Below are 25,037 nucleotides of genomic sequence, written 5' to 3'. Positions count from 1 at the left end.
TATTATTATACAATGTAAAAAAAAAACTTGAATGAGTAGCTGTGTCCAAACTTTTGACTGGTACTGTATATTTAGGAGCTACCGAATGTCATTTTTTGGGGGGGAATTTGGACATCTACAAGCTTATGTGAACGAGAAACATTGTGCAAATAAACAACGCATGCTAGTCTGAAGGAAGAACAGTACTGGCTCTGGAGCAGCATGAGTACATGTTGTGTCTGTGTGGAGTCTGGAGTTGCTAGGGCGACGGGCCTGCATGCTCTGCTTTAAAAAAAAAGATGGGGGAGGAGCAGACCGAGAACGGTGGAGAGAAAAAAAACGCAAGAAAATCAGAAGATTGCGGTGGCAGCTGTACAGATAACTCATTCTAAGGGCTTTGACTTATCAAACACGACAGATATCAAACACGACAGATACCTAACGCACTATGATTCCCGTCACTTTATTAAGGCAACCACTTATTTAAATAACTAGAAAATTAAACATACTTTTTTTTTTTTTCACCGGAAAAAATAAGAAACGCATAAGAAAAATCTTGCCGCTCTAAAATGCTTCTTATTGTAATTTCTGCTCGGCATCAGACTCATTTTGTCCTTCAGTTGCACTTCTCCGCCTGATTTGATTAAGGGGCATTTTATCAGCAGACAGCGCTCTGACTCATGTGTAGCTCGTTTTCTCTGGTACTTTTCTTGGTGTAGCTAGCCTAGTCTTCTTAGGTATTAATGCATGATGAACTTTTTAAGCAAAACATTAGGAAATGATGGCTTTTGCAATGAAGACCTTGCTTTGTCATTGTAAGATAATTTAATACCAGCCAAATACAGTTGCTCTTCTGATATCTGAGGAAATTAAGATTTCTGCTGACTGTGTTGCACAAATGTATTTTTTTGAGAAATAAAAATATAGTTGCACGTCAATGATCACTCTAAAGCAAAAAAAAAAAAAACAGTTAATTTTAAAAATAAAATGTGACCCCCTGTACACAGCTTCTCCCGTTGTGGTATTTACAAACTAACGTGACTGGCTCAGCTGTTCTGGGGAACTACTGGAAGCTTCATAATGTGACTGGCCCAACTGTTCTGGGGAACTATGGGAAGTTTGATAATGTGACTGGCTCAGCTGTTCTGGGGAACTATGGGAAGCTTGATAATGTGACTGGCTCAGCTGTTCTGGGGAACTATGGGAAGCTTCATAATGTGACTGGCTCAGCTGTTCTGGGGAACTATGGGAAGCTTCATAATGTGACTGGCTCAGCTGTTCTGGGGAACTATGGGAAGCTTGATAACGTGACTGGCTCAGCTGTTCTGGGGAACTATGGGAAGTTTGATAATGTGACTGGCTCAGCTGTTCTGGGGAACTTTGGGAAGCTTCATAATGTGACTGGCTCAGCTGTTCTGGGGAACTATGGGAAGCTTCATAATGTGACTGGCTCAGCTGTTCTGGGGAACTATGGGAAGCTTCATAACGTGACTGGCTCAGCTGTTCTGGGGAACTATGGGAAGCTTCATAATGTGACTGGCTCAGCTGTTCTGGGGAACTATGGGAAGCTTCATAACGTGACTGGCTCAGCTGTTCTGGGGAACTACGGGAAGCTTCATAATGTGACTGGCTCAGCTGTTCTGGGGAACTATGGGAAGCTTCATAATGTGACTGGCTCAACTGTTCTGGGGAACTATGGGAAGCTTGATAATGTGACTGGCCCAACTGTTCTGGGGAACTTTGGGAAGCTTCATAATGTGACTGGCTCAACTGTTCTGGGGAACTATGGGAAGCTTGATAATGTGACTGGCCCAACTGTTCTGGGGAACTTTGGGAAGCTTCATAATGTGACTGGCTCAACTGTTCTGGGGAACTTTGGGAAGCTTGATAACGTGACTGGCTCAGCTGTTCTGGGGAACTATGGGAAGCTTGATAACGTGACTGGCCCAACTGTTCTGGGGAACTATGGGAAGCTTGATAATGTGACTGGCTCAGCTGTTCTGGGGAACTATGGGAAGCTTGATAACGTGACTGGCCCAACTGTTCTGGGGAACTATGGGAAGCTTCATAATGTGACTGGCCCAACTGTTCTGGGGAACTATGGGAAGCTTAATAACGTGACTGGCCCAACTGTTCTGGGGAACTATGGGAAGCTTGATAATGTGACTGGCTCAACTGTTCTGGGGAACTATGGGAAGCTTGATAATGTGACTGGCCCAACTGTTCTGGGGAACTATGGGAAGCTTGATAACGTGACTGGCTCAGCTGTTCTGGGGAACTATGGGAAGCTTGATAACGTGACTGGCCCAACTGTTCTGGGGAACTATGGGAAGCTTGATAATGTGACCGATGAAATGAACGTGATCTGCTTTACTTCCTGATGTATTGCACAAGTGGAATGCAGGTTACTTAAAAAGTAGCTACAAACACTTAAAATAATGTTATTCAACGGTATAAAAAAAAAAAAACATCTCGTGGCTATTTCCAAATACCCCTGTATACGGTATACCGCCCAAGCCTAGTAGCCAGGACCAATCTCCTGTACAGAGGCTTCCTTTTGTCCACACACACACACACACACACACACACACGCAAATTGGTACGCAGGGTACAAAGCCCCCTAAGAAATAATCCGTCCTGAGGCACTCTGGGAGAATAATGGAGTCTATAGCCGCTGCACTTCCGTGGCTGGCATGGCAGAGCGTGTGAACTAAAGCAACAGAGCTTTGATTTTAGTGAGAACCTGATCAGGAACCATATGGCTCCCGTCAGAGAGGGAGAGACCGGCAGGCTCAGTAGAGAGAGCGAGAGCGTTTTGGTTATTTAGTTAATTGGTTATTTTCTCACTGTCCAGAATTTGCAAATAATAGTCCGCTGTCCTTTTTCTTTCTTTTCAATACTCCCTGATTGACTAGCTTTCCTTTTCAGTGATTATTAGTGAGCTGGACATGGTCAATACACTGTGTGAATGTAGGTCTGTTATCATTCTACAGTTTTAATTTGGTTTGAGTCATTTTAAAGTATGTTGAGTTTGTCCTCCCCCATAACACAAAAAAAATGTGACCCGTTTCAGGAAACTAGGCCTATGTCGCAGGCCACTACTTCACAGGAGAGGAGAAACGTGAACTTTCACGTTTTTTATAATCAATCCTCAGGTTGTTTTTAAAATATATAATCGATAATATATCAACCGCAATTGTATTTTTCAGTAGGAGAGGGAAGGGCAATGGCTGCCCAAACTCTGTTGCGTGAGCAAAACTCATGCGAACACCTGATGCGATGTTATCTTTCTGGCTCATTTTTCAAATTAAAAGCCTGAAACTATGTCTGAAGACTGTTGACACCTTGAGGATGCGATAGGAAAAGGAATCTGGTTGATATACCTTTAAATGGAGCAAAGGCAGGCTATGGAACATGGAGTTTTCAAAATAGAAGCCACTTCCTGGTTTAATTTTCCTCAGGGTTTCGCCTGCAGTATCAGTTCTGTTATACTCACAGACAATATTTTGACAGTTTTGGAAACTTTAGAGTGTTCTCTATCCAATACTAAAGTAATATGCATATATTAGCAACTGAGACTGAGGAGCTGGCCGTTTTACTCTGGGCACCTTTTCATCCAAGCTTCTCAATACTGCCCCTGCGGCCATAAGAAGTTAACTACCTGCAGATTCATGCAGGGTAGTAACGTCATGTGTTGGGATTATGGTTCATTGTTTAGCTAGCTACATGTCTTAACAAAAGACTCCACTATGCAAGTAACTATTTCGGGTGCATTCGTAAATTCAGTCTCTGCTCCGATTTCAGAGCACTCTCGTCTAAGTGTGACGGAGCGAAGAATAACTGATGAATTTACAAACGCTTAACACCTGGTGAATATGGTCGGTGTCAGTAAACGTCGGCAAAAAAAGTGTAATTAAATTGTTGCCAGCAGCACAGTCACATTCACCAATACTCTAGATAACATGAAACAGCCTAACCAGCTCTACCAGGGTGAGTAAAATGGTCAGAGTGAGGTGTTCTCTCATTGGTGTCTGGAAGTAGTGGAGGTTAAAGCTGAAGAGGGTGTAGACAAAGAAGAGCTCTCCAGTAGGTACCAAAAAATATTCAAAGGCCATTTTCTCAAGTGAGGTTACAAGTTGATCAACTTTCAAAGCAGAATTACTTTCCCATTTGTTCCTCAACTGTAGTGTTTGATATACCATTTTGTAGCTCTCTGTGTCTGCTTTTATCCAATGTAAAATATATATATATATATATATATATATATATATAAAAATTATCCAAAGTTGCTCCATAAGACCGAAATCAAGGTGGTTGGTCAACATATTATATACAGTGTTTACCATAAATGTCTTGCTCTCTCTCACTCTATAACTCGTTGTATTCAGGACGGAAAGTTAATTTATTTGCAGTTTTACTTTGGGCTTATTGCAAACAGGATGTATGTTTTTAAATATTTTGTATTCTGTACTGACTTCCTTCTTGACTGGGTGGTGTAATTAATAACTTCACCATGCTCAAAGGGATATTCAATATCTGCTTTATAAAAAAACGTATGGGTTTCCTTCTTTGCGAGGCATTGGAAAACCTCCCTGGTCATTGTGGTTGAATCTGTATTCACTACTCGACTGATGGACCTTACAATTATCTGTATGTGTGGGGTGCATGGATGAGGTAGTCATTAAAACATTTTTTTTTAAACACTTATTGCACCCAGAGTGAGTCCATGTAACTTATTATGTGACTTGTTAACCTGTTGCGACGACCAAACCCGGATCCGGGATTCTATTTATAGACCTAAGCTCATTACCATAACGCAACGTTAACTATTCATGAAAATCGCAAATGAAATGAAATAAATATGCTAGCTCTCAAGCTTAGCCTTTTGTTAACAACACTGTCATCTCAGATTTTCAAAATATGCTTTTCAACCATAGGAAAACAATCATTTGTGTAACAGTAGCTAGCTAGCGTAGCATTTAGCGTTAGCATTAGCGTTAGCATTAGCGTTAGCATTTAGCAGGCAACTATCACAAAAACAAGTAAAGCCTTCAAATAAAATAACTTACCTTTGAAGAACTTCTGATGTTTTCAATGAGGAGACTCTCAGTTAGATAGCAGATGCTCCGTTTTTCCAAAAAGATTCTTTGTGTATTAGAAATAGCTCCGTTTTGTACATCACATTTGGCTACCAAAAAAAAAAAAAAAAAAAAAAAAAAAAAACGCAAATTCAGCCCTCAAAACGCGAACTTTTTTCCAAATTAACTCCATAATATCGACTGAAACATGGCAAACGTGGTTTAGAATCAATCCTCAAGGTGTTTTTCCACATATCTCTTCAATGATATATCCTTCGTGGAAGCCTGGTTTCTCCTTGCTCTCAAATGGAAAAATAATTGCACCTGGCTTTACGCTCCAATTTCGACGCAGGGACACCAGGCGGACACTTGGAAAATGTAGTCTCTTATGGTCAATCTTCCAATGATATGCCTACAAATACGTCACAATGCTGCTAACACTTTGGGGGAACGACAGAAAGTGTAGGCTCATTCCTTGCGCAATCACAGCCATATAAGGAGACAATGGAAAACAGAGCTTCAGAAATTCTGATCATTTCCTGGTTGATGCATCATCTTGGTTTCGCCTGTAGAATGAGTTCTGGGGCACTTACAGACAATATCTTTGCAGATTCTGAAACTTCAGAGTGTTTTCTTTCAAAAACTGTCAAGAATATGCATAGTCGAGCATCTTTTCGTGACAAAATATCGCGCTTAAAACGGGAACGTTTTTTATCCAAAAATGAAATAGCGCCCCTAGAGATCAAAGAGGTTAAGCACATGTTTTACTACTTTATTTAGGTTTGCCATAACAAAGGGGTTGAATAGTTATTGACTCGAGACATTTCAGCGTTCCATTTTTTATTAATTTGTAAAAACAAAATTCCACTTTAACATTATGGGGTTGTGTGTGTGTGTGTGTGTGTAGACCAGTGACACATCTCAATTGAATCAGTTTTAAATTCAGTCTGTAACACAACACGATGCGTAAGTGAAGGAGTGTGAACACTTTCTGAAGGCACTGTAGTGCACTACTTTGGACCAGAGCCTTATGGGTCTTGTTTAAAAGCAGTTCACCTCATAGGAAATAGGATGCCGTTTGAGACACAACAGGTTGTTTTTGAGAAACCCTTAGGCCCAGTTGGTTGTAATAGGATGCGCCAGCAGAGCAAAGCAGTACAAAATGAACAAAACAAAAATATCTAGGCCAACAAACCGGTTTGGTTTCTGCTGACTGACTGTTGTTGGTAGTAAAGTACAGATTCTTTCCTTTTAAGGTGCCTTTCCCTTTTTAAAACCTCTTGGGGATAGGGGGCAGAATTTTCACTTTTGGATAAATAGCGTGCCCAATTTCAACTTCCTGCTACTCATGCCAAGAATATAAGATATGCATATTATTCATAGATCTGAATAGAAAACACTCTGAAGTTTCTAAAACTGTTTGAATCATGTCTGTGACTATAACAGAACTTATGTAGCAGGCAAAACTCTGAGGACTAACTGTTCAGATTCCCCCCCCCCCCCCCCCCCCCCTCTCTGTTGAATATATTGTCTTTGCCATTGGATATTTAATAGGAACCCATTTTCAGTTCCTTCTGCTTCCACATGATGTCGCCAGTGTTTGGAATATGGTTGAAGTTATTTCTTTGTTTATTGAGGAAGTAGGCCAACTCGGAACTGGGGACACATTTGTGAGTTGCGCAAGACGTGAACAGCAGTGCTGGTTTGTTTTCGTTCCTGTATTGAATACAGATCGGCCCGTCTACAATTTGATCGATTATTAACGTTTAAAAATACCTAACGTTGTATTACAAAAGTAGTTTGAAATATTTTTGCAAAGTTTATATACTTTTGAAATATTTTGTAGTGACGTTGTGTTTTGGTAAGCTGTTTTTTTCTGGATCAAACGCGCTTTATAAATGGACATTTTCGATTATATATGGACGGAATTAATAGAACAAAAGGACCAATTGTGATGTTTATGGGACATATTGGAGTGCCAACAAAATAATATTTTATTTCAGCGTTTTGTGTAGCGCCTGCTACGCTAGCTCCTTTGTTTACTGCTGGTGAAGATGGAGACAGGCTATCCGATAATTTGCTTCTTATGCTTTCGCCAAAAAAGCATTTGTAAAATCTGACATGTTGGCTGAATTCACAACGAGTGTAGCTTTAATTGAGTCTTACATGTGTGATTTAATGACAGTTAGAATTTTATAGAATTTTATTTGAGTCTGGCGTTCTGCATTTCCCCTATCGCTAGCGTCTCCCCTATCCATATTAAGGTGCCTTTCCCTTTTAAGGTGCCTTTCCCTTTTAAGGTGCCTTTCCCTTTTAAGGTGCCTTTCCCTTTACTGCATGTGAAACGAGGCCTCAGTACTGTAACTGAAGAATGTCACCCAGGCTTTTGTGGAACGAGCATCATTATCCAAATAATCATGTCATACAGGGAAGAAGAATGAAGCTGCTCATAAAAACACTAAGTTATCTTTACCCCAATACATCCTCTCTGTTCATATTCAGAACAGGCAGTGACCACGAAGATAGGGTACGTGCTGACTGGGAGTTCAGTCAAGATTTGATGTAGTTTTTCCTCTCGGGTTTCAACTGCGCCGGGTGCTTTTTGTTGTTGAGTTGTCACTCGGCACAGCTTGAGTTGAAGAGGGCTGGTTAACGTTTGATTGGTCAGATTCCCAGATTGCATTTTTGTATTGAACTGCAATGCGTCTATAGTCAGAAACAAGAACCGTTTCCCAACACTGATAATGAGAAGTTTGGCTGTGTTTAACGTTAAGTCCATTTTTGAATTTCCCTTCGGCTAACTCAATTCACTTTTAATTAAGGTTGTTCCTTCCTGCCTGCTTTAAACCCTGACATACTTTGTTTGCATGATGATGAGGTTAACCTGCTCTGTTGTTGTGGTGACCACGTTAACCTATGGTTGTCATGGTGATTCACCTATCCAGAGGGCATGTGAGGTGTCTGGCTTCTCCTCTAATGTATTAACTGCTGTTCTGTGTGGTGCTCTGGGTACCTGATAACACGGTGGGGGGGGGAACACGGTGGGGGGGGCACCACCGACTGTAATGAGTCGGTGGTGATTCCCCCTGAGCAGACTGTAATGAGTCGGTGATGATTCTCCCTGAGCACACTAATGAGTGTGATTCTCCCTGAGCACACTAATGAGTCGTTGATGATTCCCCCTGAGCACACTAATGAGTCGGTGATGATTCCCCCTGAGCACACTAATGAGTCGGTGATGATTCTCCCTGAGCACACTAATGAGTCGGTGGTGATTCTCCTTGAGCAGACTGTAATGAGTCGGTGATGATTCTCCCTGAGCACACTAATGAGTCGGTGGTGATTCTCCTTGAGCAGACTGTAATGAGTCGGTGATGATTCTCCCTGAGCAGACTGTAATGAGTCGGTGGTGATTCCCCCTGAGCAGACTGTAATGAGTCGGTGGGGATTCCCCCTGAGCACACTGTGCAATGATAATCATGCTCTACTGCCCTGTCACAGGAATGACAAAATCCCATAGTACTATTCCTGATAGTACTATCTAGAATAGTACTATCAGTGTACACACGCGTACTTGCCTCCTACTGTGGTCATTCCGTCTCCTCTATGAATCACATCTGCACGAACCCAGTCTTCACTGAGTCATCCATACATAAATTGTCTTAAATAATTTATTTATTACTAAGTGATTCACAGAAATGCATAAACAAACAAAGTAAATATGGTTACAAGGAATGATAGGAGAATGTGCCCCTAGTGGGCTAAACCGGCATGGCGGCTTGGTGGACAAAACGGGGAGTGGGGGTCAGAGTTAATAATTATAACAATTTAAATACTAATCCTTTGCACATGAACGCTCACTCATTCGGGAACAATTGCAATCAATATATATATTTACGCTCAGTGTGTCGTCTTGATCTCTGGTGAAAAGTTTGTTTCTTTTGTAGAATTGTCTCTCTCTGTTGTGGTTAGAGTGGATTGTTCAGAGTAACATTCCTTCATTCGTTATAGAATAGATGTTTCGGCGGTTGTCGTTCTTCGCGTTCAGTGATACCGAATTCCTAGCTGCAGACTAGTAATTAATATCAAAGACTTGTTCTTATTCTGTCGGTATCGATAGTCTAAGAGTTTAACCACGTGGTATGATTAAAAGATTCAGCAATGGTCTACAACCTTCGTCCCCTCCTAATGGAGGTCTGGTGACATGGTCTGGTGATAATTTCTCAAAGTTGGGTTTTATTTGGAATTGCAGAAAAGGGCTGTCCCAGGATGTTTGACCCTAACTGGGCTCAGGGGCGGTCCTCTGATTTAGTTAACTCCAATTCTCTTGTAGTTTTCCTTCATTAAACAGTCCAAAATCACATTGTAAAATTGTGTAAACAGTGTCATACTCACTCATTCATCTTATACAACAATTAGATATAAACCTCATATCTGAGGCTATTATATAAACAGCGTTATGGTAATGTGGCCACACCATCTCCCATGAGCTTCCCCAAGTTGTAACAAACGGACCAGTTCGTAGCTGGTTTCTTCACCAATCTTTTATACCTTCTCCAGAACATTAAATGTTGTTCGGACCTTGAGTTTTGTGAGGTGGAAGAAATTCCTTTGTTCTCTATGAAACTTCACTCTGTCTCTTACACTGTGTGGCCATGAGGAGATCCTCAGGAATTTACGACCTCTCTCTGACCACAGCAGCCTAGTTGAAGGAGGAAAGGGGGAGGCAGGGAGAGGGGGATGGGGCTTGCTGTACCCAAACAGGGCAACGTCATGACAGTAGGGTACTTCTTTCTCCTGGCGATTCAACAGGTCTTTTGAAGCCTCCTGCTCGGTCCACTAATGAGAGAGAGAGAGACGCACCCAGGGGCACGTGGACTGTGTGTGTGTGTGTGTGTGTACTCAACATGTGTATGATCCTAACTGTTCTCCTTCTGGCTCCTCTCTCCAGGCGGTTTCTCTGTGGTGTTCCTGGCCCGGACACAGAGTGGCATGCGCTGCGCTCTCAAGAGGATGTACGTCAACAACGTCCCTGACCTCAACATCTACAAGAGAGAGATCACTATTATGGTGGGCAGATAGAGTGTGAGAGACTGTGTGTGTGTGTGTTTGCACCTTAACATGATTACTTGACTTAGGTCTGTGACGGTCATTTGAATTTTGGATGACGGTTATTGGCCAGACAAATCATTTTTGAATTTTTTTATGTCCTTTTTTTTTTTTTTTTTTTTTTACATCAGCAGATGTCACAAAGTGTTTATACAGAAACCCAGACTAAACCCCACAAAGGATTGTGGTCACCGTAATAACCATTCAATGCACATTTTCTCCGCTCCTGACTGCATGTGCTGCCACAGAAATATAATGAATAAAACAGGCGTACCCATTCCAGTCAAGGATGGCATAATGGGTCAGACTGGCGGACATCGTGAGTGTACCAATGGGAGCAAAGCAGGAAGTAAACGCCAGAAGTGTACCCATCAGTATGTGCTGTGATTTGTTTATTTAAAAAATAAGTGTATTCAAGTGAATGGACATTACAGGGACACATCAGTTAAAAAAAAAAAAAAACATGGTTTAAACTTTTATTTGACTAGGCAGTTAAAGAACAAATACTTATTTACAATGACGGCTTTGGAACAGTAACCCGGACGACGCTGGGCCAATTGTGGCGCCGTCCTATGGGACTCCCAATCACGGCCGGATATGATTCAGCCTGTATTCGAACCAGGGACTGTAGTGAAGCCTCTTGCACTGTGATGCAGTGCCTTAGACCCCTGCGCCACTCTTGAGCCCAGTTAGAGGTAGACTCAGAGAAATTATGGAAACAAAATAAAGATAATGATAATAGATCACCGATTTCTTCTACAACAATGCTTGGCTCGATTTCTCCGCTGTTTTGGTCCCCGTACCTACCACGCCCTTAACGGCGTGAAGCGAACCCTTGCAGATACGGTGTGTGAGAGCGAAGTCTTGTATCTCACTCATCTCAATATCTGCGTTTCAGCTCGTGGCAACGTCATTTCGCTGAGTCCACCTTTTTTTTTTCTTCCACATTTGAATGAACATTCTACATTACCGTGGAACCGTGGAACCTTGGAACCTTGGAACCGTGGAACCTTGGAACCTTGGAACCTTGCTTGCAAAGGAGCAACAACGTTTCATTCTCCTTAAGTCTGTTAGTGCAGAAAGGGTCTCAACCACTTGAATGCCATCAGCTGTTTGTTCCACAATTTATATATATTTTTTAAAACGGTTGACATTTTTTATTTTAATGATGGTCTTCGTCCGTAACCGTTGGTAATACAGTAATCGTGACGACCCTAGCTTGAATTTGTCTCTTAATGTTTTACGCCATCCAGAAAATCCACTTTAGTTATTTGAACTGAATGACCTCTAAGAAAGAGAGTAGATGAACATGTCCCCCCCCCCCCCCCCTCCCCTCAATTTTTTACCCCTGTCTAACTCAACAGCTAGTTTATTTTCTGTGGGGTTTGCTGACTTAAACCATGAGTAATATGTACACTACCTGTCTCAAAATGTCCATAAACAAAGACCTTTCTTCTGAAACTTGTCATTCTATTCTTGTTCTGAGAAATTAAGGCGCTTTCATGCGAGAAATTGCCAAGAAGCATAAGATCTCATGTAACGCTGTGTACTACTCCCTTCACAGAACAGAGCAAACTGGCTCTAACCAGAATAGAAAGAGTGGGAGGCCCCGGTGCACAACTGAGCAAGAGGACAAGTACATTAGTGTGTAGTCTGAGAAACAGACGCCTCACTAGTCCTCAACTGGCAGCTTCATCTCAATGTCAACAGTGAAGATGCGACTCCGGGATGCTGGCTTTCTTGGTAGAGTTGCAAAGAAAAAGCCATATCTCAGACTGGCCAATAAAAATAAAAGATTAAGATGGGCAAAAGAACACAGACACTGGACAGAGGAAGACAAAAAAAAAAAAGTGTTATGGACAGACGAATCTAGGTTTGAGGTGTTCGAATCACAAAGAAGAACATTTTGTGAGAGGAAGAAAAGATGCAGGAGGAGTGCTTGACGCCGTCTGTCAAGCATGGTGGAGGCAATGTGATGGTCTGGGGGTGCTTTGGTGGTGGTGAAGTGGGAGATTTGTACAGGGTAAAAGGGATCTTGAAGAAGGAAGGCTATCACTCCATTTTGCAACGCCATGCCATACCCCGTGGACAATGCTTAATTGGAGCCAATTTCTCCTACAACTGGACAATAACCCAAAAGCACAGCTCCAAATTATGCAATAACTATTTAGGGAAGAAGCGGTCGGCTGGTATTTTGTCTGTGCTGGCCACTCCATTATAGTTTCAGGTTTTCAACCCTATTGAGCTGTTGTGGGAGCAGCTTGACCGTATGGTACGTAGGAGGTGCCCATCAAGCCAATCCAACTTGTGGGGTGTAACTGTAACTACCGTAGATGTGAGGTGGCTGTAACTGTGACTATCGTAGATGTGAGGTGGCTGTAACTGTGACTACCGTAGATGTGAGGTGGCTGTAACTGTGACTACCGTAGATGTGAGGTGGCTGTAACTGTGACTACCGTAGATGTGAGGTGGCTGTAACTGTGACTACCGTAGATGTGAGGTGGCTGTAACTGTGACTACCGTAGATGTGAGGTGGTTGTAACTGTGACTACCGTAGATGTGAGGTGGCTGTGACTACCGTAGATGTGAGGTGGCTGTGACTACCGTAGATGTGAGGTGGCTGTGACTACCGTAGATGTGAGGTGGCTGTAACTACCGTAGATGTGAAGTGGCTGTGACTACCGTAGATGTGAGGTGGCTGTGGCTGTGACTACCGTAGATGTGAGGTGGCTGTGGCTGTGACTACCGTAGATGTGAGGTGGCTGTGACTACCGTAGATGTGAAGTGGCTGTGACTACCGTAGATGTGAGGTGGCTGTGGCTGTGACTACCGTAGATGTGAGGTGGCTGTGACTACCGTAGATGTGAGGTGGCTGTGACTACCGTAGATGTGAGGTGGCTGTGACTACCGTAGATGTGAGGTGGCTGTGACTACCGTAGATGTGAGGTGGCTGTGGCTGTGACTACCGTAGATGTGAGGTGGCTGTGACTACCGTAGATGTGAGGTGGCTGTGACTACCGTAGATGTGAAGTGGCTGTGACTACCGTAGATGTGAGGTGGCTGTGGCTGTGACTACCGTAGATGTGAGGTGGCTGTGACTACCGTAGATGTGAGGTGGCTGTGACTACCGTAGATGTGAGGTGGCTGTGACTACCGTAGATGTGAGGTGGCTGTGACTACCGTAGATGTGAGGTGGCTGTGACTACCGTAGATGTGAGGTGGCTGTGACTACCGTAGATGTGAGGTGGCTGTGACTACCGTAGATGTGAGGTGGCTGTGACTACCGTAGATGTGAGGTGGCTGTGACTACCGTAGATGTGAGGTGGCTGTGACTACCGTAGATGTGAGGTGGCTGTGACTACCGTAGATGTGAGGTGGCTGTGACTACCGTAGATGTGAAGTGGCTGTGACTACCGTAGATGTGAGGTGGCTGTGACTACCGTAGATGTGAGGTGGCTGTGACTACCGTAGATGTGAGGTGGCTGTGACTACCGTAGATGTGAGGTGGCTGTGACTACCGTAGATGTGAGGTGGCTGTGACTACCGTAGATGTGAGGTGGCTGTGACTACCGTAGATGTGAGGTGGCTGTGACTACCGTAGATGTGAGGTGGCTGTGACACACTGGGACAGGACGTGAACACTAAGAAACAAAGACCAACACCTGATGGTTGGACTGATGACTGACTTCACTTCTATGAGGAGAATAAGCCAGTCCCCCAATGTCCTCAATCTACAGTAGATTGAGGGAACAATAAAAACATTTGAATCCATTTTAGAATAAGGCTGTAACGTAACAAAATGTGGAATTTGTCAAGGGGTCTGAATACTTTCCGAATGCACTGTATTGATCTCTGTATCGATCTCTTAGAATGTCCTCCTCCTCCTTCTGCAGAAAGAGCTGTCAGGTCATAAGAACATAGTGAACTACCTGGACTCTACCATCAACTCCGTAGGGGACAGTGTCTGGGAGGTCCTTATCCTCATGGAGTACTGTAAAGGTAGGAGTTTTGGGTCCCCCCCTCTTCCATTTTCATACAGTTGTTCGGTCCGGTAATGTCATTTTTTTATTATTGAACATACAGATATGGGACAAATATACTTCAGAGTTCAAAAAATATTCCTGTGATTTTTTTTTCTGTCTTCTTATTGACCCTGGATTGTAACTTAAACATTCTCCTTCTCCTCTCTCACCCACTACCTCATTCTCCCCCTCTTTTTCACTCTCCTGTCCCCCCCCCCCCCCCCCTCCTCCCCAGCTGGTCAGGTAGTGAAGCAGATGAACCAGCGTCTCCATATAGGGTTTACGGAGCCGGAGGTGTTGACCATCTTCACTGATACCTGTGAGGCTGTGGCCAGGCTGCATCAGTGTAGAACCCCTGTCATACACAGGGACCTGAAGGTAAGGAGAATAAACACACACACACACACATCAGTGTAACACACCTCATACACAGGGACCTCAAGGTATGGAGAAGAAACAGACCTCGGTCCTTCTCTTTCCTCTCTACTCTCTCCTTGACCACATAATTTGTGTTTCTCTGTTCTGTATAGTTTTCCTTCTACTCATTGTCCACCTCTCAATGCTCCTCTTCCTCTGTCATATTCTCTCTTCCTCTTCATCCTTGACCCCTTCTCCCCCTCCTCTTCCTATCGTCTGCCACAATGCGCTTATCCTTAATCCCCCCCCCCCCCCCTCCTCTACCTCCACCTTTCTCCATCTTCCTAACACGGGGGTCTGCCCAGCCTGTCCTAACACGGGGGTCTTCCCAGCCTGTCCTAGCACGGGGGTCTGCCCAGCCTGTTCTAACACGGGGGTCTGCCCAGCCTGTTCTAACACGGGGGTCTGCCCAGCCTGTTCTAACACGGGGGTCTGCCCAGCCTGTTCTAACACGGGGGTCTGCCCAGCCTGTCCTAACACGGGGGTCTGCCCAGCCTGTCCTAACACGGGGGTCTGCCCAGCCTGTCCTAACACGGGGGTCTGCCCAGCCTGTCCTAACACGGGGGTCTGCCCAGCCTGTCCTAACACGGGGGTCTGCCCAGTTAGGGTTAGAATACAGGTTAGAGTACAGGTTAGAGTTAGAGTTAGAGTACAGGTTAGAGTACAGGTTAGGGTTAGAGTACAGGTTAGGGTTAGAGTATAGGTTAGAGTACGGGTTAGAGTACGGGTTAGAGTACAGGTTAGGGTTAGAGTACAGGTTAGGGTTAGAGTACAGGTTAGAGTACAGGTTAGGGTTAGAGTACAGGTTAGGGTTAAAGTACAGGTTAGAGTACAGGTTAGGGTAAGATTACAGGTTAGGGTTAGAGTACGGGTTAGAGTACGGGTTAGAGTACGGGTTAGAGTACGGGTTAGAGTACAGGTTAGAGTACAGGTTAGGGTACAGGTTAGGGTTAGAGTACAGGTTAGGGTTAGAGTACAGGTTAGGGTTAGAGTACAGGTTAGGGTTAGAGTACAGGTTAGAGTACCGGTTAGGGTTAGAGTACAGGTTAGGGTTAGAGTACAGGTTAGGGTTAGAGTACAGGTTAGGGTTAGAGTACAGGTTAGGGTTAGAGTACAGGTTAGAGTACAGGTTAGGGTTAGAGTACAGGTTAGAGTACAGGTTAGGGTTAGAGTACAGGTTAGAGTACAGGTTAGGGTTAGAGTACGGGTTAGAGTACAGGTTAGAGTACAGGTTAGGGTTAGAGGGTTAGGGTTAGGGTCCAGTTTAGGGTTAGGGTATAGGTTAGGGTACAGTTTAGGGTACAGGTTAGGGTTAGAGTACAGGTTAGAGTACAGGTTAGGGTTCGAGTACAGGTTAGGGTTCGAGTACAGGTTAGAGTTAGAGTACAGGTTAGAGTTAGAGTACAGGTTAGAGTTAGAGTACAGGTTAGGGTTAGAGTACGGGTTAGGGTTAGAGTACGGGTTAGAGTACGGGTTAGAGTACGGGTTAGAGTACGGGTTAGAGTACGGGTTAGAGTACGGGTTAGAGTACGGGTTAGAGTACGGGTTAGAGTACGGGTTAGAGTACGGGTTAGAGTACGGGTTAGAGTACGGGTTAGAGTACGGGTTAGGGTTAGAGTACAGGTTAGGGTTAGAGTACAGGTTAGGGTTAGAGTATAGGTTAGGGTTAGAGTACAGGTTAGGGTTAGAGTACGGGTTAGAGTACAGGTTAGAGTACAGGTTAGGGTTAGAGTACAGGTTAGGGTTAAATCAAATCAAATCAAATTTTATTTGTCACATACACATGGTTAGCAGATGTTAATGCGAGTGTAGCGAAATGCTTGTGCTTCTAGTTCCGACAATGCAGTAATAACAAGTAATCTAACTAACAATTCCAAAACTACTGTCTTGTACACAGTGTAAGGGGATAAAGAATATGTACATAAGGATATATGAATGAGTGATGGTACAGAGCAGCATAGGCAAGATACAGTAGATGGTATCGAGTACAGTATGTACAAATGAGATGAGTATGTAAACAAAGTGGCATAGTTTAAAGTGGCTAGTGATACATGTATTACATAAGGATACAGTCGATGATATAGAGTACAGTATATACGTATGCATATGAGATGAATAATGTAGGGTAAGTAACATTATATAAGGTAGCATTGTTTAAAGTGGCTAGTGATATATTTACATCATTTCCCATCAATTCCCATTATTAAAGTGGCTGGAGTTGAGTCAGTGTCAGTGTGTTGGCAGCAGCCACTCAGTGTTAGTGGTGGCTGTTTAACAGTCTGATGGCCTTGAGATAGAAGCTGTTTTTCAGTCTCTCGGTCCCAGCTTTGATGCACCTGTACTGACCTCGCCTTCTGGATGATAGCGGGGTGAACAGGCAGTGGCTCGGGTGGTTGATGTCCTTGATGATCTTTATGGCCTTCCTGTGACATCGGGTGGTGTAGGTGTCCTGGAGGGCAGGTAGTTTGCCCCCGGTGATGCGTTGTGCAGACCTCACTACCCTCTGGAGAGCCTTACGGTTGAGGGCGGTGCAGTTGCCATACCAGGCGGTGATACAGCCCGCCAGGATGCTCTCGATTGTGCATCTGTAGAAGTTTGTGAGTGCTTTTGGTGACAAGCCAAATTTCTTCAGCCTCCTGAGGTTGAAGAGGCGCTGCTGCGCCTTCTTCACGATGCTGTCTGTGTGAGTGGACCAATTCAGTTTGTCTGTGATGTGTATGCCGAGGAACTTAACTTGCTACCCTCTCCACTACTGTTCCATCGATGTGGATAGGGGGGTGTTCCCTCTGCTGTTTCCTGAAGTCCACAATCATCTCCTTAGTTTTGTTGACGTTGAGTGTGAGGTTATTTTCCTGACACCACACTCCGAGGGCCCTCACCTCCTCCCTGTAGGCCGTCTCGTCGTTGTTGGTAATCAAGCCTACCACTGTTGTGTCGTCCGCAAACTTGATGATTGAGTTGGAGGCGTGCGTGGCCACGCAGTCGTGGGTGAACAGGGAGTACAGGAGAGGGCTCAGAACGCACCCTTGTGGGGCCCCAGTGTTGAGGATCAGCGGGGAGGCGATGTTGTCTTCCGTCAGGAAGTCCAGTACCCAGTTGCACAGGGCGGGGTCGAGACCCAGGGTCTCGAGCTTGATGACGAGCTTGGAGGGTACTATGGTGTTGAATGCCGAGCTGTAGTCGATGAACAGCATTCTCACATAGGTATTCCTCTTGTCCAGATGGGTTAGGGCAGTGTGCAGTGTGGTTGAGATTGCATCGTCTGTGGACCTATTTGGGCAGTAAGCAAATTGGAGTGGGTCTAGGGTGTCAGGTAGGGTGGAGGTGATATGGTCCTTGACTAGTCTCTCAAAGCACTTCATGATGACGGAAGTGAGTGCTACGGGGCGGTAGTCGTTTAGCTCAGTTACCTTAGCTTTCTTGGGAACAGGAACAATGGTGGCCCTCTTGAAGCATGTGGGAACAGCAGACTGGTATAGGGATTGATTGAATATGTCCGTAAACACACCGGCCAGCTGGTCTGCGCATGCTCTGAGGGCGCGGCTGGGGATGCCGTCTGGGCCTGCAGCCTTGCGAGGGTTAACACGTTTAAATGTCTTACTCACCTCGGCTGCAGTGAAGGAGAGACCGCATGTTTTCGTTGCAGGCCGTGTCAGTGGCACTGTATTGTCCTCAAAGCGGGCAAAAAAGTTATTTAGTCTGCCTGGGAGCAAGACATCCTTGTCCGTGACTGGGCTGGATTTCTTCCTGTAGTCCGTGATTGACTGTAGACCCTGCCACATGCCTCTTGTGTCTGAGCCGTTGAATTGAGATTCTACTTTGTCTCTGTACTGGCGCTTAGCTTGTTTGATAGCCTTGCGGAGGGAATAGCTGCACTGTTTGTACTCGGTCATGTTACCAGACCAGGTTAGAGTACAGGTTAGAGTACAGGTTAGAGTACAGGTTAGGGTAACAGTACAGGTTAGGGTTAGAGTACGGGTTAGAGTACAGGTTAGAGTACAGGTTAGAGTACAGGTTAGGGTACAGGTTAGGGTACAGGTTAGGGTACAGGTTAGGGTTAGAGTACAGGTTAGGGTAAGAGTACAGGTTAGGGTAAGAGTACAGGTTAGGGTAAGAGTACAGGTTAGGGTAAGAGTACAGGTTAGGGTAAGAGTACAGGTTAGGATACAGGTTAGGGTTAGGGTACAGGTTAGGGTTAGGGTTAGAGTACAGGTTACAATACAGGTTAGGGTAAGAGTACAGGTTAGGGTTAGAGTACAGGTTAGAGTACAGGTTAGTGTAAGAGTACAGGTTAGGGTTAGAATACAGGTTAGAATACAGGTTAGGGTTAGAGTACAGGTTAGAGTACAGGTTAGGGTAAGAGTACAGGTTAGGGTAAGAGTACAGGTTAGGGTAAGAGTACAGGTTAGGGTAAGAGTACAGGTTAGAGTACAGGTTAGGGTAAGAGTACAGGTTAGGGTTAGAGTACAGGTTAGGGTTAGAGTACAGGTTAGGGTTAGAGTACAGGTTAGGGTTAGAGTACAGGTTAGGGTTAGGGTACAGGTTAGGGTACAGGTTAGGGTACAGGTTAGGGTTAGAGTACAGGTTAGGGTACAGGTTAGAGTACAGGTTAGAGTACAGGTTAGGGTTAGAGTACAGGTTAGGGTTAGAGTACAGGTTAGGGTTAGAGTACAGGTTAGGGTTAGAGTACAGGTTAGGGTTAGGGTACAGGTTAGGGTAAGAGTACAGGTTAGGGTAAGAGTACAGGTTAGGGTAAGAGTACAGGTTAGGATACAGGTTAGGGTTAGGGTACAGGTTAGGGTTAGGGTTAGAGTACAGGTTACAATACAGGTTAGGGTAAGAGTACAGGTTAGGGTTAGAGTACAGGTTAGAGTACAGGTTAGTGTAAGAGTACAGGTTAGGGTTAGAATACAGGTTAGAATACAGGTTAGGGTTAGAGTACAGGTTAGAGTACAGGTTAGGGTAAGAGTACAGGTTAGGGTAAGAGTACAGGTTAGGGTAAGAGTACAGGTTAGGGTAAGAGTACAGGTTAGAGTACAGGTTAGGGTAAGAGTACAGGTTAGGGTTAGAGTACAGGTTAGGGTTAGAGTACAGGTTAGGGTTAGAGTACAGGTTAGGGTTAGAGTACAGGTTAGGGTTAGGGTACAGGTTAGGGTACAGGTTAGGGTACAGGTTAGGGTTAGAGTACAGGTTAGGGTACAGGTTAGAGTACAGGTTAGAGTACAGGTTAGGGTTAGAGTACAGGTTAGGGTTAGAGTACAGGTTAGGGTTAGAGTACAGGTTAGGGTTAGAGTACAGGTTAGGGTTAGGGTACAGGTTAGGGTAAGAGTACAGGTTAGGGTAAGAGTACAGGTTAGGGTAAGAGGGTAAGAGTACAGGTTAGGGTAAGAGTACAGGTTAGGGTAAGAGTACAGGTTAGGGTAAGAGTACAGGTTAGGGTAAGAGTACAGGTTAGGGTAAGAGTACAGGTTAGGGTTAGAGTACAGGTTAGGGTAAGAGTACAGGTTAGGGTAAGAGTACAGGTTAGGGTTAGAGTACAGGTTAGGGTTAGAGTACAGGTTAGGGTTAGAGTACAGGTTAGGGTTAGAGTACAGGTTAGGGTTAGAGTCCAGGTTAGGGTACAGGTTAGGGTACAGGTTAGAGTACAGGTTAGGGTTAGAGTACAGGTTAGGGTACAGGTTAGGGTAAGAGTACAGGTTAGAGTACAGGTTAGGGTAAGAGTACAGGTTAGGGTAAGAGTACAGGTTAGGGTTAGAGTACAGGTTAGGGTTAGAGTACAGGTTAGGGTTAGAGTACAGGTTAGGGTTAGAGTACAGGTTAGGGTACAGGTTAGGGTAAGAGTACAGGTTAGAGGTTAGGGTTAGAGTACAGGTTAGGGTTAGAGTACAGGTTAGGGTAAGAGTACAGGTTAGGGTTAGAGTACAGGTTAGGGTTAGAGTACAGGTTAGGGTACAGGTTAGAGTACAGGTTAGGGTTAGAGTACAGGTTAAGGTAAGAGTACAGGTTAGGGTAAGAGTACAGGTTAGGGTAAGAGTACAGGTTAGGGTAAGAGTACAGGTTAGGGTAAGAGTACAGGTTAGAGTACAGGTTAGGGTTAGAGTACAGGTTAGGGTTAGAGTACAGGTTAGGGTTAGAGTACAGGTTAGGGTTAGAGTACAGGTTAGGGTTAGGGTACAGGTTAGGGTTAGGGTACAGGTTAGGGTACAGGTTAGGGTAAGAGTACAGGTTAGGGTAAGAGGGTAAGAGTACAGGTTAGGGTAAGAGTACAGGTTAGGGTAAGAGTACAGGTTAGGGTAAGAGTACAGGTTAGGGTAAGAGTACAGGTTAGGGTAAGAGTACAGGTTAGGGTAAGAGTACAGGTTAGGGTAAGAGTACAGGTTAGGGTTAGAGTACAGGTTAGGGTTAGAGTACAGGTTAGGGTTAGAGTACAGGTTAGGGTTAGAGTACAGGTTACGGTTAGAGTCCAGGTTAGGGTACAGGTTAGGGTACAGGTTAGAGTACAGGTTAGGGTTAGAGTACAGGTTAGGGTACAGGTTAGGGTAAGAGTACAGGTTAGAGTACAGGTTAGGGTAAGAGTACAGGTTAGGGTAAGAGTACAGGTTAGGGTTAGAGTACAGGTTAGGGTTAGAGTACAGGTTAGGGTTAGAGTACCGGTTAGGGTTAGAGTACAGGTTAGGGTTAGAGTACAGGTTAGGGTTAGAGTACAGGTTAGGGTACAGGTTAGGGTAAGAGTACAGGTTAGAGGTCAGGTTAGAGTACAGGTTAGGGTTAGAGTACAGGTTAGGGTAAGAGTACAGGTTAGGGTTAGAGTACAGGTTAGGGTTAGAGTACAGGTTAGGGTAAGAGTACAGGTTAGAGTACAGGTTAGGGTTAGAGTACAGGTTAAGGTAAGAGTACAGGTTAGGGTAAGAGTACAGGTTAGGGTAAGAGTACAGGTTAGAGTACAGGTTAGGGTAAGAGTACAGGTTAGGGTAAGAGTACAGGTTAGGGTAAGAGTACAGGTTAGGGTTAGAGTACAGGTTAGGGTTAGAGTACAGGTTAGGGTTAGAGTACAGGTTAGGGTTAGAGTACAGGTTAGGGTTAGGGTACAGGTTAGGGTTAGGGTACAGGTTAGGGTACAGGTTAGGGTACAGGTTAGGGTACAGGTTAGAGTACAGGTTAGAGTACAGGTTAGGGTTAGAGTACAGGTTAGGGTTAGAGTACAGGTTAGGGTTAGAGTACAGGTTAGGGTTAGAGTACAGGTTAGGGTACAGGTTAGGGTAAGAGTACAGGTTAGGGTAAGAGTACAGGTTAGGGTAAGAGGGTAAGAGTACAGGTTAGGGTAAGAGTACAGGTTAGGGTAAGGTTAGTACAGGTTAGGGTAAGAGTACAGGTTAGGGTAAGAGTACAGGTTAGGGTTAGAGTACAGGTTAGGGTTAGAGTACAGGTTAGGGTTAGAGTACAGGTTAGGGTTAGAGTACAGGTTAGGGTTAGAGTACAGGTTAGGGTTAGAGTACAGGTTAGGGTTAGAGTACAGGTTAGGGTTAGAGTACAGGTTACGGTTAGAGTCCAGGTTAGGGTACAGGTTAGGGTACAGGTTAGAGTACAGGTTAGGGTTAGAGTACAGGTTAGGGTACAGGTTAGGGTAAGAGTACAGGTTAGAGTACATGTTAGGGTAAGAGTACAGGTTAGGGTAAGAGTACAGGTTAGGGTTAGAGTACCGGTTAGGGTTAGAGTACAGGTTAGGGTTAGAGTACAGGTTAGGGTTAGAGTACAGGTTAGGGTTAGAGTACAGGTTAGGGTACAGGTTAGGGTAAGAGTACAGGTTAGAGGTCAGGTTAGAGTACAGGTTAGGGTTAGAGTACAGGTTAGGGTAAGAGTACAGGTTAGGGTTAGAGTACAGGTTAGGGTTAGAGTACAGGTTAGGGTAAGAGTACAGGTTAGAGTACAGGTTAGGGTTAGAGTACAGGTTAGGGTACAGGTTAGGGTACAGGTTAGGGTAAGAGTACAGGTTAGGGTAAGAGTACAGGTTAGGGTAAGAGTACAGGTTAGGGTTAGAGTACAGGTTAGGGTTAGAGTACAGGTTAGGGTTAGAGTACAGGTTAGGGTTAGAGTACAGGTTAGGGTTAGGGTACAGGTTAGGGTTAGGGTACAGGTTAGGGTACAGGTTAGGGTTAGAGTACAGGTTAGAGTACAGGTTAGGGTACAGGTTAGAGTACAGGTTAGAGTACAGGTTAGGGTTAGAGTACAGGTTAGGGTTAGAGTACAGGTTAGGGTTAGAGTACAGGTTAGGGTTAGAGTACAGGTTAGGGTACAGGTTAGGGTAAGAGTACAGGTTAGGGTAAGAGTACAGGTTAGGGTAAGAGGGTAAGAGTACAGGTTAGGGTAAGAGTACAGGTTAGGGTAAGAGTACAGGTTAGGGTAAGAGTACAGGTTAGGGTAAGAGTACAGGTTAGGGTAAGAGTACAGGTTAGGGTAAGAGTACAGGTTAGGGTTAGAGTACAGGTTAGGGTTAGAGTACAGGTTAGGGTTAGAGTACAGGTTAGGGTTAGAGTACAGGTTAGGGTTAGAGTACAGGTTAGGGTTAGAGTACAGGTTAGGGTTAGAGTACAGGTTAGGGTACAGGTTAGGGTACAGGTTAGAGTACAGGTTAGGGTTAGAGTACAGGTTAGGGTACAGGTTAGGGTAAGAGTACAGGTTAGAGTACATGTTAGGGTAAGAGTACAGGTTAGGGTAAGAGTACAGGTTAGGGTTAGAGTACCGGTTAGGGTTAGAGTACAGGTTAGGGTTAGAGTACAGGTTAGGGTTAGAGTACAGGTTAGGGTACAGGTTAGGGTAAGAGTACAGGTTAGAGGTCAGGTTAGAGTACAGGTTAGGGTAAGAGTACAGGTTAGGGTAAGAGTACAGGTTAGGGTTAGAGTACAGGTTAGGGTTAGAGTACAGGTTAGGGTAAGAGTACAGGTTAGAGTACAGGTTAGGGTTAGAGTACAGGTTAGGGTACAGGTTAGGGTACAGGTTAGGGTAAGAGTACAGGTTAGGGTTAGAGTACTGGAGAAAGTGGGAGGACGGGTTAGGGTTAGACGTTTATGTTTAGGGTTAAGGTTTTAGGGTTAGGGTTAGGTGTAAGGGTTAGGGTTAGAAGCTAGGTTTAGGGTTATGAGTTATGGTTAGGGTTAAGGTTTAGGGTTAGGTGTAAGGGTTAAGTTTCGGGAAAATAGGATTTTGAATGGGACTGAATTGTGTGTCCCCCACAAGGTTAGCTGGACAAGACTGTGTGTCTGTGTCATTCAGCTCTCTTTCCCCTTCTGTCCTTTGTGTCGCTGTCCCCCCCCCCTCCCCCCTCTCCTTCTCCCATCATTTCATCCTTTGTGTCACTTTCAATCTAATATTCATCCTGTTCCCCTCTCATTCCTCTCTCGTTCCCATCTCCCTCAGTAATGTTTTGTGTATCTTGGCATATCTCTCTGCTGTGGACTAAAATAGTCAACAAAACAGAACCTGTCCAAGTCTTGTGAATAAACTCGTTTTCTATTGGCCAGCTTTAGTAGTCCAGCTACCTCACCATCCACATTGTAATTTGGGCAGTCAGTGACACACTCCTCTCTCTCTCTCGGTCTCGGTCTCTCTGTCTCGGTCTCTCTCTCGGTCTCCTTCCTCCATCAATATCTGTCGCTTTCAATCATTCACGTCCTCTTTTTTTTTTCCACCTTCATCTCCCCCTTCTGTCCATCTCTTACTAAAGTTTTGTCTCTCTCCTCCCCCCGTCTCCTCCAGGTAGAGAACATCCTCCTGAGTGATAATGGGAGTTATGTTCTGTGTGATTTTGGAAGTGCTACTCACAAGGTGCTGCTCCCACACAAAGACGGAGTGACCGCCGTGGAGGACGAAATCAAGAAGTGAGTGGGTGACCTTTGAGTGTGTGTGTGTGCGCCTCACTTGTCATCTATGTGCATACATTTGTAGATACACCTCATCACTGAGTCACGATTGTCCATCGGATTGACTGTAAAGGCTGTCTTTGCAAAGGGCTGTCTTTGCAAAGGGCTGTCTTTGCAAAGGGCTGTCTTTGCAAAGGGCTGTCTTTGCAAAGGGCTGTCTTTGCAAAGGGCTGTCTTTGCAAAGGGCTGTCTTTGCAAAGGGCTGTCTTTGCAAAGGGCTGTCTTTGCAAAGGGCTGTCTTTGCAAAGGGCTGTCCTGTATGGTGTAAATTCTCACTAAAAGATGGGCATGCCATTGGTAGACATTCCATCAGTACCTGGTAACAGAATAATCACCCATCAGTACCTGGTAACAAAATAATCACCCATCAGTACCTGGTAACAGAATAATCACCCATCAGTACCTGGTAACAGAATAATCACCCATCAGTACCTGGTAACAGAATAATCACCCATCAGTACCTGGTAACAGAATAATCACCCATCAGTACCTGGTAACAGAATAATCACCCATCA

The 25,037-nt window shown here is 44.5% G+C and overlaps 1 protein-coding gene across 1 annotated transcript in view; it reads left to right on the top strand.

Moving 5' to 3' along the window:
- Positions 1 to 25,037, top strand: part of LOC139389426 (BMP-2-inducible protein kinase-like) — a 100,840-nt gene that overhangs the window by 28,438 nt on the left and 47,365 nt on the right. The window contains exons 2-5 of the mRNA XM_071136172.1: positions 10,009 to 10,127; positions 14,060 to 14,165; positions 14,424 to 14,566; positions 24,359 to 24,480. Coding sequence (XP_070992273.1) covers positions 10,009 to 10,127; positions 14,060 to 14,165; positions 14,424 to 14,566; positions 24,359 to 24,480 — 490 coding nt within the window. The remainder of the gene's footprint in view (positions 1 to 10,008; positions 10,128 to 14,059; positions 14,166 to 14,423; positions 14,567 to 24,358; positions 24,481 to 25,037) is intronic.

Source organism: Oncorhynchus clarkii, chromosome 30, assembly GCF_045791955.1.
Source record: "Oncorhynchus clarkii lewisi isolate Uvic-CL-2024 chromosome 30, UVic_Ocla_1.0, whole genome shotgun sequence".
NCBI classification, from domain to species: Eukaryota; Metazoa; Chordata; class Actinopteri; order Salmoniformes; family Salmonidae; genus Oncorhynchus; species Oncorhynchus clarkii.
The sequence above is the reverse complement of the archived record's forward strand: the minus strand, read 5'-3'. Positions and strand labels throughout refer to the sequence as shown.